The sequence below is a fragment of the Vipera ursinii genome (genome assembly GCF_947247035.1).
Source record: "Vipera ursinii genome assembly, chromosome: Z".
Classification (NCBI taxonomy): Eukaryota; Metazoa; Chordata; class Lepidosauria; order Squamata; family Viperidae; genus Vipera; species Vipera ursinii.
In genome coordinates, this window is record NC_139517.1 from 112,757,327 (window position 1) to 112,774,264 (window position 16,938).

Here is a 16,938-nt window from a genome sequence, read left to right on the forward strand (position 1 = left end):
ACAAGGAGATTATTTACTGGTGGAGATTGTTCGGCTTGTAATTTGAATTACTCAAAGAGCCAGAAGAGTAATATTTCATATTCTATATTTTAATACAACCTTCCAATATTTAACAGCTTGTAGGTTTTGCACGAAACAGAACTAGAACTTCTAGATTTAAATGCCACTCATGTAGCCACATAAAATAATCTTTTACATCAACAAAGTTTAAATTTATAGCAAATTGCTATTACTGTGAATCAATAATGATACTGAACATACTTGAAAATTTCTTAAAACTGACTCAGCAGTTTTCCTGGAGGAGTGGAGAGCCACTGTAAATATCAAGAGGTTTATGGGATACTATTTGAGAATCAAAATATTCTAATTTGGAGCAATACTACATTTTCTGGAAGATTTGTCTCAAATTAGTTAGAAGGACTCTTTTTCTGGAGTACAAAAGAGTGAGTGCTATAGTGAGAAGGATTAGGAAACTTTCCTTGGTGGACTTTCTTAAGTTACTTTATTACAGCATTCAAAAAAAAATCATAGATATCTTTTGCATTCTAATATGAAACAATTTCCTATATGTACAATAAGCAGTTCTTCTAAGATAACAGCTTACATTGCAGTATTACAGCTTCTTTTTAACCAGAAAGTAATTACATTAAAAGAGTACTTATGTGGCAAAATGATTATTAGCATTACCTTTTTATTATGTTGTGCTTTGATAAATACCAGTAACTATAATTTTTCCCCTCCCTTCCTCTCTTTTCCTAAAGCTTAGTTAACAAATTTTTGAAGCATGCAGCACTAATCTACCCAACAACTATCTTCTTAGTGACAATTGTTAATTGTACGCCTACTTATAATTTCCTTGGGTTAAAACAAACATACAGACACAAACACAAATAACCATCAAAGAGTAGTTTAGTGTTGGGTTAAGGGAAATCTACTTAATTTTTACATTCTCAGAGCTATCCGTGGGGGTCAAAGGTGTACACATCATGCAATAGAGATGAAAAAGTTCACAGATACTTTATGGTTCATTACCCAAAGTACCTGTTCCCCATTCATGCATGCCAGACTATGTGGTCTGGAAGAGGGAAGGAGGAAATAAATGACTAATTTCCTTCTTCCTTATCCTTCAACACAGCAGGACTAAGGAAAGTCAGCATGACTTTGTTTCTTTTTCTCTTTTCCTCATTCCAAAACTATGAAACTTCACAATGCTGTGCCATTTGCTGAGAATCATGTACAAATCAACTTTCTCCTTTGGCAATATATACATATGTGAAAATAATTTGAACATGTATGTAATCAAAGATTTGTCTAGTGAAGCAAAATTATCCATTACTCAGTTTTATCTATTGTCCTATGAAATCCTGATACACAGCTAAATGACATTTAATGAAATTCATTCTATTCAAAGCAATTTCAAGGGTTACAGAATATAAGCTATGACTATATGAATGAAGCTTTTCAGAGAATATTTGTCAAAATTCAGATGATATCTAGGGTGGACTGTCATGCAGACTAATTGAAAAAGATAAGTTTGCTTTAAACCAAACATATGCATGTCTAACATAGTAGCAACTCTGCTCGCCAAATGTTTTTGAAGAAGCACAGCAAACTTGCTGACAATTATGTTACCTTTGTTAAAAAAAGGAAAAAAAATCCCAAATGCCTGATTATATACTCAACAGAATTTCTAAATATCGTTTGTTGAATTAAACATGCTACTGATAGAAACGTATTTTGATGACCATTGACTTACCATTGGGTTATATAAGAAAATATTCTTCAAGAAAGTATATAAGCATTGGATTATACTAGTTGTACGACAAACAGAACACAGCAGTTCTGACTCAAGAAGCATGCAAAATAATTCTGTTGTACCCTAGACAAAACCTCAATTTCAACAACTCTTTTAAGTTTTGAGGAGCCACTAAAGGCTTCCATCTCACACTAAGATAGTTCTCTGAAATTTGGCTTCTGATATGCACAAAATCAAACATTGTGGTCTGTAAAATGTTGCTTATACAGTAGTTTAATGCCATCTGTAAAAAAAGCCATAATAACTTGCTATATAAACCATAGTTGAAATAATGACTTTAGTGTTATGAGTGAATTCTGCCCACCTTGGGTCATTATAAAATTCAGAGATCTTTTATTTTATAGTCCTAAAAGACATACAACTCACAGAGGGGTAAGTCCAAATTCCAGTTATTGCAGATCTACCACAATAATAAACAAATGGCATAATTTCTATACTGGAATCTCTCAATGTGTCTCAAAACAAGTGACTCAAATTGTGAAGCAGAATTTTCATTTGTGTGTGTCTGTGTGTGTGTATCTTATTTTATTCATTTATTATTTATTTCATCATCATTTCATCAAGGTTTCATCATGTTGTATTTTTCTAGGTACAAGATTCTCTTCTTTTTCCCTCCAAAATTTCCATTTGCTTCATAAATGTGAGTTGAAATTATATAAAAATCTTTTTCTTGAATCATACATATAAAAATATAGAAACCCAAAATTGCAAATAAGGATTGCTTTTAAGACTACATCAATATATCCTCCTAACTACTGTATTTTCCCAATATCTGGAAGCTTGTTTCCCCATCACCACTTATTTTCCCAAGAAACTATAAAAAAACTCACTGAAATAATATCTATTTATAGTACCTATTAAAATATATACCCATCTGTGGAAAGGAACCAGACCTCCCAATTTCTGATGAGACTATAACTCCTATTATTCCAACCAATCAATTAAGAATTGTGCTAACTTTTCTCTAGAAGGATCCAAAACTGAACACTCATTGACTATTCAAAGCATTATAACACATTTCTAGGATATCTTCAGTTATGTTTGAAAGAGTAAAACTTCTGATAGCAAAATTAGTAGAAAGGTACATCAGTGATGTTGTTACTAATGGTTGGTACATATTTATAAATTTCCTTGACATCTTGGGAATGTCTTAACAGAGTTTTTGTAGGGGAAGAAACAGAATATAATTCCTTTTTTTTTTTCTGGATACTTGTCCTGTTGAGAAGATAAAACTGAAAATAAATACAAGGTTTTGAGTTATGTTGACTACTTTTGTTAGTTCTTTTGAAGATCTAAAACTGTTAGAACTACAGACAATGAAGACATAAAGATAGAACTTTATCCAATAAGGAGAATATTTGTAGCTCAAGGTTGAAATTACGGGTATTTCAACGTAATTTGGATAATGAAATGTCTGCAAGAAAACAACCAAGTTCAGAGAGAACCAAGGACCCTTCTGAATTTCATTTCCATTCTTTTTACTTTTACTTGTTCTTCAATATTCTTTTATTCCCATATCCTCCAGAATCTATCTAATTTGAAACTGTGAACTCTGCAGGGAATTCACTCACACTTTTGTTTGGTATCAGAAAGCACCTTGAATAACAAGTGAAAACAACTTTCACGCATGAAATAGATTTTCTTATGTCACCTTGAATCTATAAACAATGGACTATTTTCTATATAGACTACATAGCAACAAATAAACATTAAAATACCAGTTATTTTTAATTTTATACACAGGGGGAAATTACACACTATCTGTTCTAATAATGATATTCAAATTTGTTGTCAAATAAAATTCTACGAACAAATGCCTCCGTAAAAAAGAGATTGGAGCCTTAAATACAGCGTTTAATACTTCAGATCAATTAGCAATTTTTGAAAGTTAGAAACATTTTAACAGTGTCATGGAGATGAAAGAGAGCATGAGCAAAGGAAGAAGCAGGGAAGATTAAATTATGTCTGCGGTTATAATGAATCAAAGACTAGAAGGTTGTCTGCAAATCAGCCAGTTTTGATGAAATATTAAGAATGATTATTGATGAAACATGAATAAGCCTTTCTGATTAAATCACATCTCCTCAATTAACACAACTTAAATGAACTGATGCCATTTTTGACAAGCATTCATCTGTTTCAAGAATGGTGGCATATGTTTATATTTCTAAGCTTCCTTCACATGTACTTTTCTGGGTGACCTCCCATTACACCTGCAGGGGCTCATGTAGCAGATGGTGGATACATAAATACATCTGTCTGAATAGTTCAGATTCATATTTCTGATTCATTCAAATGGTAAGGTCTAAAGATTACGTGCTGTCTGAGTGAATTGTGAAATACGTCAGAAAACAGAATATTTTGGGGGGCAAGTGAAATAATTCTGAAACATATTCTTTCTCCCATTTGCCAAGATGACACTGCCTTTGGCTTTTATAAACATACATCTATAAGGGAAATCACAGAAATAAAATTTAATATATATGTTATCATAAGTTTCATCTGTAACAATGGCTTGTAAAATCAATCAGAAAAGAAAATTCCTTTTTGTATCTTTTCAGAATATTTTATTTAAAATGAAACAACCCACACACTATACTATGGTTGAGTGTATGTCTCAGAAAATTTAATGAACAGGTAGTTCTCAATAATTTTTTGTTTAGTGACAGTTCGAACATACAATGGCACTGAAAAAAGTGACTTATGACCATTTTTCACACTTAGAACAGTTGCAGCATACCCATGATCACATCATCAAAATTCAGACACTTGGCAACTGGCTCATATTTATGACAGTTGCAGTGTCCCGGAGACATGCATCTTTGGAAAACATCTGACAAGCAAAGTCAATGGGGAGCCAGTTTCATTTTACAACTGTGTTACTAATTTAATTAAAGTGATTTATTTAACAATTGTGAAAGGAAAGATTGTAAAATGGGGCAAAACTCACTTAATAACTGTCAGCAACAGAAATGTTGGACTTCATTGTGATTGTAAGTTGAGAACCACCTGTATATATTTAATTTAACAAGAGAAAAGTGGACTATAAATAAGGCAAGCAAGTAATCTCATAACTCTCCTAACATTGAACACTGAAAGGTGAATTGTTTGCAAAACTGACACAACTTTGAATAAGCCCATATGATTTTAGGGTTATTTTAACTGGAGAGATTTAGCATCACAGGTCAAAATTTTATTTATTTATTTATTTATTTATTTATTTATTTATTTATTTATATACTGCCCTTTTCTCGAGGGACTCAGGGCGGTTTACATGGCAAATTAAAACAGTACAATATATACAGGTTAAAATAAAATTTAATTAAGTAGCCCCAAAATAATTAAAATTAAAACCTTAACCCAAAACCCTCAGTCCAGGCCGGCAAGCTCAAATAGCCAAGTTTTTAGGTCCCGGCGAAACGAGCGAAGGTTGGGGGCCATCCGGAGTTCCACAGGAAGCTGATTCCAAAGGGCAGGCGCACCCACCGAGAACGCTCTCCCCCTGGGGGCTGCCAGCCGGAACTCCCTGACCGGCGGCACCCTGAGGAGGCCCTCCCTGTGGGAGCGCACAGGACAATAGGAAGTTGATGCTGGCAGCAGGTGCTCCCAAAGATAGTCTGAACCCATGCCATTTAGGGCTCTATAGGTCATCACCAGGACCTTGAATCTCACCTGGAGGGCAACTGGAAGCCAATGCAGCTCGCGGAGAAGAGGCGTTACATGGGAGTATCGGGAAACCCCCATCACAACTCGCGCGGCTGCATTCTGCACCAGCTGAAGCCTCCGAGTGGTCCTCAAGGGCAGCCCCATGTAGAGAGCATTTCAGTAGTCTATCCGGGAGGTCACAAGCGCATGAGTGACTGTATGTAGGACGTCTCAGTCCAGATAGGGCCGCAACTGGCACACCAGGCGAACCTGGGCAAAAGCCCCCCTGGCCACGGCTCCTATATGATCTTCCAAACTGAGCCGTGAGTCCAGGAGGATGCCCAAGTTGCGGGCCCTATCTATGGGGGGTAACACCTCACCCCCCATAATTAATGATGGAATAGACTGGTTAATCCGATATGCCGGTATGCACAGCTACTCAGTCTTGGCGGGATTAAGTTGAAGCCTGTTTCTCCCCATCCAGACCCAGACCGCCTCCAGGCAATGGGACATTGAGGGCATCACTGGGTTGGTTCAGGATGGAGAGAAAAAGCTGGGTATCATCAGCGTACTGATGATACCCCACCCCAAAACCACGAATGATCTCACCCAGCGGCTTCATATAGATGTTGAACAAGAGGGGAGAGGACCGAATCCCGAGGAACTCCACAAACGAGAGGCCTCGGGGCCGACCAAAAAGAAATCTAAACATAGAAATTATATATTCCTCTCCAACCTGAGTTAGTAGTTAGGGATGAAAAATTAAAGTTCTACAGAAACTGGTTTCCTAGAAGATAGAGTAAAATGTTCACAGAAATCCCCAGTTTTCACAAACATTCTCAAATTGTGTGCACATATATTTTTTCAGGAGAACTGTGTCTTTCTACAGCCCAGACTTTCGAATTTACAGCTAGATAAATTCAAATACAAATTATTTATCCCTTTGCACCCAGATCTTGTGTTTTAGATTAAAAAAACTATATTACTAAATCTGAGGAAAAACAAATCCTGCTTTCTTCCACATCGTGGTTTTCTCTTTTCTGCACACCAACCACAACACTGCATCCATTAAGAATGACAAATTCTGACTCACTTCTTAAAAACAAATTGTATTTGACAGACCTCCTCTTGCATACTGCTGATAGCTGCTGCACTTGAATAAAATATTTGTAAAATGAACTGAGTGATTGTTAGCTTAAAACAAAGGATGATTGTTAAATGATTTTCCGTTATTCCATTTGTAGGCTATCCTTCATGTCAGAGCCCCCCCCCCCATCTTTTCCTGTTTTTAAACCTGCTCTGGGAAAACCATTCCTCTCTTATCTCTTCATACATTTTCCCATTTACAGTATCTCTTAAAGAATAGGTTTAAAAAACTAAAAACAAACCAACAGTTGTCTTGTCTTCAATTATAAAATGAACTCTTTTAAAACACAAAACAACAAAACAAATAAACAATAAATCCCACAGCTGAAAATGTTTCTAGAGATGATCTTGCTGTCCCATCAGCTCTTACTTCTGTTATGAAGACTCAAAGACATTTAAATGAAACTTTTTATGATTTCTTTTTCCAGCCCCTCAAAAATCATAACCCAATGAATAGGGTGAAAGCAAATATACCTCACACTAGGGGCTCTGCATAAATCCTCATGAATTTATATTAAAAGTGGATTTTTATTGCATCCATATTGGCAGAAGAGTAGGTAGTAACCTAAGACCATTAAAGTTAGAGGTACTAGTTTTTCCCCTTACACTGAGTTTATGGAATAGCAAACAGGTCTTATCAATCTATACAGGGAATAGATCGAGAGGTTACTGGTGCATGATGCATACAGCAGGAAAAAATAATATACAAAAGCCCTAAAGTGCATGTGAAATAAGTTTAAATCAACTGAAAATTCTAATTTCTTCAAGAAAATGGAAGGCTGATGCATATGATTAGCTGTATTTCCAATAATACTTTTTCTAATCAACTGCTATGTATTCTTGCTTCTCTCAAGACCAGAAAAGCTTCAGATTTTTTACTTATTACAATTAAATCCAAGTAGAAGGGCTTTTCCTGGCATCCAATGTTTAAAGTTCAAATGATAAGTATAAACTTGCTGGAACAACTACAATAGTGCTGCAAAATCAGGTAACATACAGACAATTGTATGCATTTTATTGTTATATTTATATATGTTAACTATGCTTGTTTCATCATTCAAGTCAAGCATTGTTCTTAAAGGAAAGAAAGTGGATTGATTCAGACAGCTTGTCTAGACTTCATTTAAGATAGTTGGGGGACCAGTAGTCTTTGAACTGCATTTGTGATCTACTTCCAAAGCTCTGAAGAAACAAGGTAACATTAACTAATTGATAAAACTTTCACTTTAATTATTCTGAGAGAAAACTACCTATCCTGTTAACGTACTTTGTAGGAATTTACAGACGAATATCCAACTCAGCTCAAGGACATTTTTCCATTTGGGAATCTGTGCATTACCACAGTGCTGAAATAAGCTTTATGTACTTTGACTTTCTGAATTGAGCTAAGGTTGGACTGATTGGCCTAAATGATTCCTTCTAACTCTATGCTTCCAAATGTCAAACCTGTCTGTTTCTGGAAGAAATTAATTTCTTTTTAGCACCTGCAGAAAAATTGTTATTTCTTCATATCTTTCAGCCTAAGGTATTTTGAAAAAAAGCTTAGAATATATGCAATGAATTACTCTTAGACCTTAAAAATATGATATGACTGAAACTTCAAATGATATAATCATATACTCATAAAATATTATTTTATATTATTAAAATTCCTTTTCTTAAAAACATTTCAGAACAAATCTCATACTTCTTTCCTAGTGGTTTTCTAAATTATACAAAATCATATTCCTTTCAGAAATTGTATTAAACTGCAAATAAAATTAACACAAAATTAACCAGTCACTTTTTATGTCAATCAATATCATATGTGCATTAAAAATAAATAAGATGGATTTTCTCCCTCTCTATCCTTCTTAACCATTCTTTTTTTCAGTTGAGTTTTTGTGAGATACAACTTGATTCCACTTTTAATGGAAGAGGAACCATTTCATCAACAAGTTTTTTTCCTAACGGGTATCCTCAATGGCATAGTGAATGCAAAAAACCCCATGATTATGTTATTTACTTTTCTATTATAGTGTCCAGTGTAAGCTGTGGGATTCTAGCCTACTATTTTGAAGCCATTAAGTCTTAAGCAGCACAATGCCTCTTTCCTTTCAATTCCTTTTGAAGACAATGCACTATTTGGTGGGAAGTGATGTCATAGCAACAGCCTGTAAATGTCCATTAGCAGCTGTCTTTTCATGGAATTATCTCTATATGTTAGATCACACACACACACATACACACAGAGAGACACAAAAGATGGTATATGTATATCACGTTATGTAATATCACTGTTATCTAAAAGGAAAAAAAATGAAACCAGGCCCACATAGTCATTTCTTAGGCTTTATAAAAATATTTGCTACAAGAATGTAACTCCCTAGAAATTATTTGGTATGACAGAAGAAAAAAATAATTCCATCCAGCTCTCTATTTCCCTTTTCCCATCCTCATGTGGTATTAGGGGAGGTCCTCCCAAAAGTATTTTAAAAGGTCTTCTGAATTTTTGGAACCACTAGAACCACTACTGAAATGATGCAATGCATACATAATAAAATAAACTAAATATGTGTTGTCACTCACATAGGACAACAGTTGGAAATTTGGAAAGGTGTAGAGATCTGCATAGAATTCCCTTTTGTTTTGTTGAGATGAAAATCTTGAAAGTTATCTTTGGTCCAAATGTCATCACCAATACAATGTTAAACATGTCTCTAGAATACTGTGCTCTGCATTAAACATTATAACCCCTTACTTGGTGAGTGGTGCCTTTGTGCCTTTTTACATCAAGAATAATAGAAAAAGAAAGCAGAATAATGTTGGCCATGAAAGGCTGAATACAGGTTTGGATTTTGGAAAATATTATTGTCAACTGATTTTGTGTACAGAATATTTGGAATGATATTCTAATACATTAATAAGAAATAATGTCATTTCCCCTCCAAAGACTAGATACTGAGCAGAGTAAACAGTTTGTCTTAATCTCATAATAATATAAATTCATTTTATGCCACAAGGCCACTGGCTCATATAACTATCAATAAAAATAGTTATTCGAAGTGTTAGACGTTTTCCTATCACTATTAATCTTTCACTGGAAATCTAGGAGTGAATTGAGAACTTTGGGCATGTAAAACATACATTTTTACCTCTCAACTACATAAGTGGACAACCTCCAGCACGGCAGATGAGAACAGACTTTCAATTTCTTTCAAAGCTGTAACAGCAGATTCTTTAGCTCCTTCTTAATTTTTCATATTTTTCCACTCTTTTTTGGAACTTAATTTTTTTTTTGCATTTCATCCTAGATTATCTTTTTCCCACTTATAGATGCTCTCCTGATTCATAAGCTACAATTCCAACACTGAAAATTCTGAGTTATCAAAGTGTATTCTCTTTTCTCTTTTATTTATTTCTTAGATACATCACAATCATATGATGATCTTTTTTTAAGGACGAGTGTAATAAGAACCATGTTGGATCAAACCAAATGCTCAGGGTGACCAAATGTGACCAATCAGATTGGAACCCAGTCAAAGATTAATACAATTGCAACTTATATAGGCCTAATGCTTCTGATACTAGAAATAATAAAAGGCTAATAATAAAAAAACCATTTAGGAATTTGTCATCTTAACATTTCAGTTTAATATTTCACCAGCCAAGATAGAAAATTTATCTCCAGAATTTTGTGTTCTGTTAGTAGGGCAAACAATCTAAAAACATACATCAAATTAAATCAGAGAAGATTGCCAGTCAGCAGTACATTATTAGAGTTAAAAAGACCAACATATTAAACTGGGCATTATGTGTTCTAAGAATAATCCTGATTCAAGTTCCAAACTTTTTAATTTAAAATGGGTGAAGCAGCCAAAGGGCTGACAATGATTCTTAGTTTGTGCCTGTTGATTCCTAGTTCTGATGACCAAAGAAATGCCTAACCAATTCTGGAACCAATACAGATTCCAACACCTTCCAGAAAATCAATAACAAAAATGCTCATAAACACCTCAGTATATTTCTAGGATGTCTGATGCTGAATTAGCAGAGGCTGAGCCAAATGTGACTTTAACCTGAATTATGCTAAATAGCACAATTTGAATCTAAAAGCACTTCCAGAAGATAATGAGCTGTGTTAAAATCAACTGAAAAGATCATACTGCTCATTCCATTATGACTTGATTTGTGTAAATTCAATATCTTTCCCTATAAAGGCTTTTAAAAATCCATTAATAAAATGTAGTTCTGGCTTTACAGCTGACAAACAGTCACCTCCCATAGCCAAGAATAATAATGAAAATTTACAAACCAGACATTGGAAGCAGAATATTGACTGAAGTCTGATTTGGTGCCTACCTGTCTGCAGGTGAAGACTTTGAATTGCGTCCTTTCTTTACTTGGGCATATAATGCTTCTATTGTCGATGCTTCCCCTGGGCTCTGTGGTCTACTGCTAATTGTGCTGCTACTCATGGGGGAATATGAAGGAATTCCAGCATACATTGAGTCAGCATCACATACATAAGTCCTGTTTAAATCATGGATCTCGACATAATCTCGTTCACGGGCTTGTCTTTCACGAAACTCTCGGGTCTTGGCTTGTATTCTGGAAATGAGAAATAAGGCTAGAAATAAGTTTGAAAATAGGGTGAAAAAATAATTGTAATTCATGGGTAACTAAAATTTAAATTGAAAAAAAAACAGCTTTAAGGATAAAATACTTAAGTATTGAAATGCATTGGGGTTTTGCAGTGCAGCTCCTTACTGCTTAAAAATTATCAGAAAACTTAATATAATAGACATGATAGATGTTTTGCCAGTTACACAGATTTGCATATAATATATCAATATTACCTTGCATAATTATAACTAAACAAGCCATTGGGTTACTGAATATAATATTTTTTTAACTAGACTGCTTTAGTGCAAGTACCCTTGAATATTTTTCCCATGCTATGTGGACATGAATCATAATGTTATAAGAGCTTTGAGACCATTTCACATAGTAATTATTAATCATTTCTGTTTACATCATTATGTATTCCACACTATATCACACTGTATCTCTATGGTTGCCACAATCATTTTATTAAAAGGATATGCTTATAACTTTATTTTATATTTACTCTAATTCTGTTCTTTAACCATTCAGATTCTTTCAAATCTTTCAGCTGCCCTATATGGTTTTTATCAAGAATTCCAATTCCAATTATATTGATCTCTTTACATAGACAATTTTCAACTGAATCATGGAAAACAGTGTCACTCATTCATTGATCATATAAACATGTTATTGAATGTCACCTATAATGAAATAATTGATTGTAGTAATTGTGTATTGCAATTATATAAATATAATTTGAAGACTAATTAAGATAATAACACTGTGTCTAGAAACACTGAAATTTCCTTTCAATAACTATCTATTTTAGGCTGGATGGTCAAAGTTCTGTATTCTTGTTGTTATTCCTTGAAAATATGTATAAAGCTGAAGATATTTTCAACAGTATGTATCATATGGGCATATCTTCAAGGAATAAGAACAAGAACGCAGAATAACTTTCTTATTACACACTATTGGCATTTTTCACTAACTCATACATGTGTTTTTTTTAAACTGGAGGCTACAGATTCTAGCATTAGTAACGTCTTCATGGAAAACATTTTTAAAATGTTAAATCTATAGTCCTATAATTCATGGATAACATCAGGTATGTTCCAAGGTATGTGGAAAGTGTGTGTGAATATGCATGCAAGCACATACACATAAAGTTTACACACTGGGTATCACAAAAAATTATAAATGCATTTTTATCATGCAAATAGTCTTATCATAGATTGCTCAGTTTATATCTAGATGCATAATGATGTAATTTCATAAAACAGAGCAGAACTAACCAGCTATCTGTATTTTATATGAAAAAAAACAGTTAGGTAAAACACAAAGTCATCAATTCAGATACAGGATTAAATTGCAAGAAAAAAGAAGATTCCTGCCCAAAGAGATATGATAAAAATATAAGCAAAGTCCAACATTGAGTGGCTCTAGGTCTGCTCATGGAAATTATCAAATATCAAATTAAAATTATCTCACTATAATATTATACTAATATAAAACTTTGTATGGTCGTATGTAGCAGTTTTAACTGAATGTCAAAATTATAAACTGTAGATTATTCTCTATCTAAATTGTATAAAAATGGATTTGTATAGTGTAATGTGCTTAAAGGTTCTCTTCAAAATAGTTTGGGAAATCAAAACATCTTTGTTTTAATTCCTTCCAAAACCTTAATATACAACTATAGGCGTAATCATGTTTTACAATTATTTTCTTGTAGGAAAAAAGGATATCAGTTAAGGTATTGAGAAGAGCTGAGATTTATACAGTATGGATTTCCCCACGTATGTCTGTCATCAGGAGAGTTCTCAAACTTGGCTCCTTTCTGATTTGTATAAAATTAATTCTGGCCCAGACTGAGGGGTTTTAATTATTTATTAATCGGGTTTTATTTTAAATTCAGGGACTTAATTTAATTTTAGTTTTAATCGATTTTAACTTTGTATGTATGTATTTTTAATTTTTCCCTGTAAACCGCCCTGAGTCCTACGGGAATAGGGCGGTATACAAGTTTAAATAATAAATAAATAAATAAATAAATAAATAATTGGTCAGTAAACATTATGACTAAAGGAAAGGCAACTAGATAATCCTTTGATTCACTGAAATTGTCTATTAATGTTGATGGATGGCCATTTTTACCCTATTTCAAGACAGGTCAAATTGTTTAATGCATCTTTCTTGGTTACTAGCCAAACTATCATTAAATTAATCCCTGGTACTGTGACAATTTTCCTTAAATCCTTTACTATTCCTATTTGACTCTATTCCATTTTTTCCACATCTAGCTACAAAGTGTTGTCTCACAACAAATCTATGTCCCAGATAGATTCCTTCTCAAGTTACTAGGCTACACTGCTCTCTCCATAAATCAAGGGCTGGGTTCACAGCCTAGAAGATCAAGATGTTTGCTTATACTTTGGGGTCACAATTTTTAATTAATGTATGTTGAATGAATTCAGCAAATTTCATCCTTTAAATTTCAGTAGTTTAACAACTACAGTAGATTTCCTTCTACTATCAACTCTTATCTAGACCATAAAAACTATGAAAATATTTTGCTTCACAGAAATTAAATGCAGATTTCCCAGACTGAGAAATCCCTAAATGAACTCCAATTCCTTGAACATTCTACAAATACACAAGGCGTCTCGCTGCTGATGCTCTTGATTTCATTTGATACTTTCATAGTTCCAGATGGCTTTTGTTGACAGACAGAATTCTATTCTTTTATGATGACATCTTGGCTCAGCAACTATCTGAAAAGCAGTACTATTGTCTTTTTTTTTAAGAAGTATTCCTTGCATTAATTATTAGTTGTTCTTCAATTTTCACTGACACTGAACATAATCAGCATTCTCTTTTACCTCTATACATAAAACTAGAATAAAGATGTTAGCTAGCTATTTGTTACTATTCGTGTTATAATAAGAGGAAGAGTCATTTGATGTATATCTGCATCACATGGTTTCCTTCATATATAAAGCAACTAAAAAAACTGAATCAGTGTTAACCCTTATCATTTGGAAAATAAAAAAAATAAGCACATTAAGTTATGTATCTCTCAACTTTAATGTATGTTTTCAAAATGTATAATTTCTAAGATTCATTGCTTTGAAATAATAAATATTCAGTTTAATGAATTATTTGTCCTTTGCCATTGTCATAAATAAAACACTTTGCATTTACATAGACAAAATATTAAATAAACGGATGCTCTAAATAAAGTAATAAGGTTAATTTCCTTCCTGCTGTCACTAAATTCATGTTAGCAGCCTCTCTTCAGCTTGACATCAATTAATGATTTTAATTCCACACTCTTGTCACTATACTCACTACTCTTTCCTCTAATTAAAATGGATGATGCATGATGCAGAAAAAACACAAGACTTCTATTATTGTTGTAACATTTCTATTCATTAGTATACTCTGCTAAAGAAAAAAAGATTGGAGTTTGAATGGAACTGAAGAAATATGAAGAATGATTGTATTATTACTGAGAAATACAGGGACTTCCAATCACAGGAGAACAGGCACAGAATATGATCAAATCTTCAAAACAAATTACCTGTATGTTTGTATTTGTTTATATCTCATTACGTTTCCCAGGTCTTAAGCATGATTCTTACTAGCTTTCTTAGCATCAATTGCTTCCTTCTAGGAGGTTCTTTTCACTTCCCAATCTAGCCAATAGGCCATGTATTTCTAAGCCTGTTTAAGGCTTAGTTCGCAGTAGCTTTTCAGCTATTACCACTGTCACTTAGGTAATTGCATAATACATAAGTAATAGCATATGTATATATACAGGCAGAATAACAGAATTGGCCTTTACTGCCTGTCAACAAAGAGTCTGAAGAGACCTTGAAGGTGTGGGAAGTCAGCCCCTCCCAGAGAAGGAAGTATTTTGGGGATATTAAAAAGGCAGAATATTATATTTCTCCAAAGGATCTTAAAGGCAGAAAAGCAGGCCCAGTTTTCTTAGTAGCCCCAAACAGAAACTAGCAGGCCAGCTCTGTAGAAATGCAGATCTGATAATCCCATTCAGCCCCATTCATGAGCAAATAGTACCTGCAGAAACCCATTTAAGAAAGGATCTTTTGAAATCCCTTGCAGCAATATTTGATAGCTAACAATATTAGAGTGATAGAATTAGAACCAGCAACTCCTCACTCAAAAATCCAACACAGGACATAGCCATCAGCCACAGCCCCAAAGAAGCAGAAGATGACCTTTAGGACAGAATAGGATTAACCCACCACCATCAGAATACCAAGGGCACACTGAACCTCAGATCAAAGTTCATGCCACAGGAACAGGAACAACTCCCCAAACACAAAAGCCCAAGAAGGTATATAAAAACCCACCACTCCCAGCACCATGTGGTCAGCTGCTCCAGAGCCACATTTCTGTCTGGTTCTGCAAGTCAATAAAGAACCTTCGTTCCAAACAGCCTCCATTTTGTTTATTCCCAGCTTGGACTGGACCCTGATGAATATTTTTCTTTCAACAGAGCTCTTCTAGTCCAACCTTCTGCTCAAGTAGGAGTCCCTATACCATTCCAGACAAGTGGCTGTCTACTCTATTCTTAAAAGTGATGAAGCATACATAACTTCTGAAGGCAGGATGTTCTACTGGTTAATTGTTCTCACTGTTAAGAAATTTCTCCTTAGGTTGGATCTCTTCTTGATTACTTTTTGTTCATTGCTTCTGGTCTTGCCTCCTGGTGCTTTGGAAAATAGGCTGACCTTCTCTTCTTTGTGGCAGCCCCTCAAATATTGGAAGAGTACTATCACGTCACCCCTAGCCCTTCTTTTCACTAGACTGGACATGCCCAATCCCAGCAACCATTCTTTATATGTTTTATCTTCTAGCCCCCTAGTCATTTTTGTTGCTCTTTTCTGCACTTTTTCCAGAGTCTCTACATCTTTTCATATAATATGGTGACTAAAACTAGATGGGAGTATTTTAAGTGTGGTCTTACTAAGGCTTTATAAAGCAGCACATTTGCATTCATATATTTACCTAGCCTAAACCAACCTCTCTAATTATTTTTTTACTCTGGATGAATCTTTGGAATAATTTTCAGGTCTCAGAAAATCCCTGCATAAAAATCAAAAATTAGCTGGCATTGTGTGATGCATGAATAAACAACGATATTTTTCCATTATAATCCCTTATTCAATTCCTAGAAATCTCTCACAAACCCAGCTGAGAATGGGAGATCGAAACAACTAAGTTCAATTTATGCTTGTTTGTGTCTTGTGTGCGTGCATGCCCAAAGGACTAAGGCTAAATAATTGGTCAGTAATGAGACTTTCAGAAGAGGTTAAATATTTTTTAAAAAAATTACTCAGCACTATTTCTCCTACCAAAGTAGAACTTTTTTGTTTATCACTTTTCTGTTAAAGAGTTTGATTATTTTGATAGCACCACATCATTAGTAGACTCCTATTATTTTTAAAATAATTTTCAACATCTTTTCAAATATAAATTGAGCATTCACATTATACTTAAAAATGAAGGGTCTTATTTAGTAAATAAAAAATTGAGTATTTATTTCAGTCATTCCTTTCAATCTGTGAATTACGATAGACATTCCAATTGGAATATTTCAGCTTCTGCTTCCATTATTATGGAAGGAATGTAAAAGATCTACTGCAAAACTAGTGTGTGGAGCGCCCCCTTCTGGTTTGGGAATTGTGAACAGCACAGAGAAATACACATTTCAA

At 34.1% G+C, this 16,938-nt stretch overlaps 1 protein-coding gene across 6 annotated transcripts in view; it reads right to left on the reverse strand.

The window, feature by feature from the left end:
- The window catches only part of PARD3 (par-3 family cell polarity regulator), a 671,095-nt gene that overhangs the window by 114,362 nt on the left and 539,795 nt on the right, over positions 1-16,938 (reverse strand). For 4 of the 6 annotated variants that reach the window (XM_083376219.1, XM_083376215.1, XM_083376214.1 and 1 more), the window contains one exon: positions 10,949-11,197. The exons of the other annotated variants lie outside the window; for them this stretch is intronic. In XM_083376219.1, coding sequence (XP_083232345.1) covers positions 10,949-11,197 — 249 coding nt within the window. The remainder of the gene's footprint in view (positions 1-10,948; positions 11,198-16,938) is intronic. 6 annotated transcript variants of the gene reach the window in all.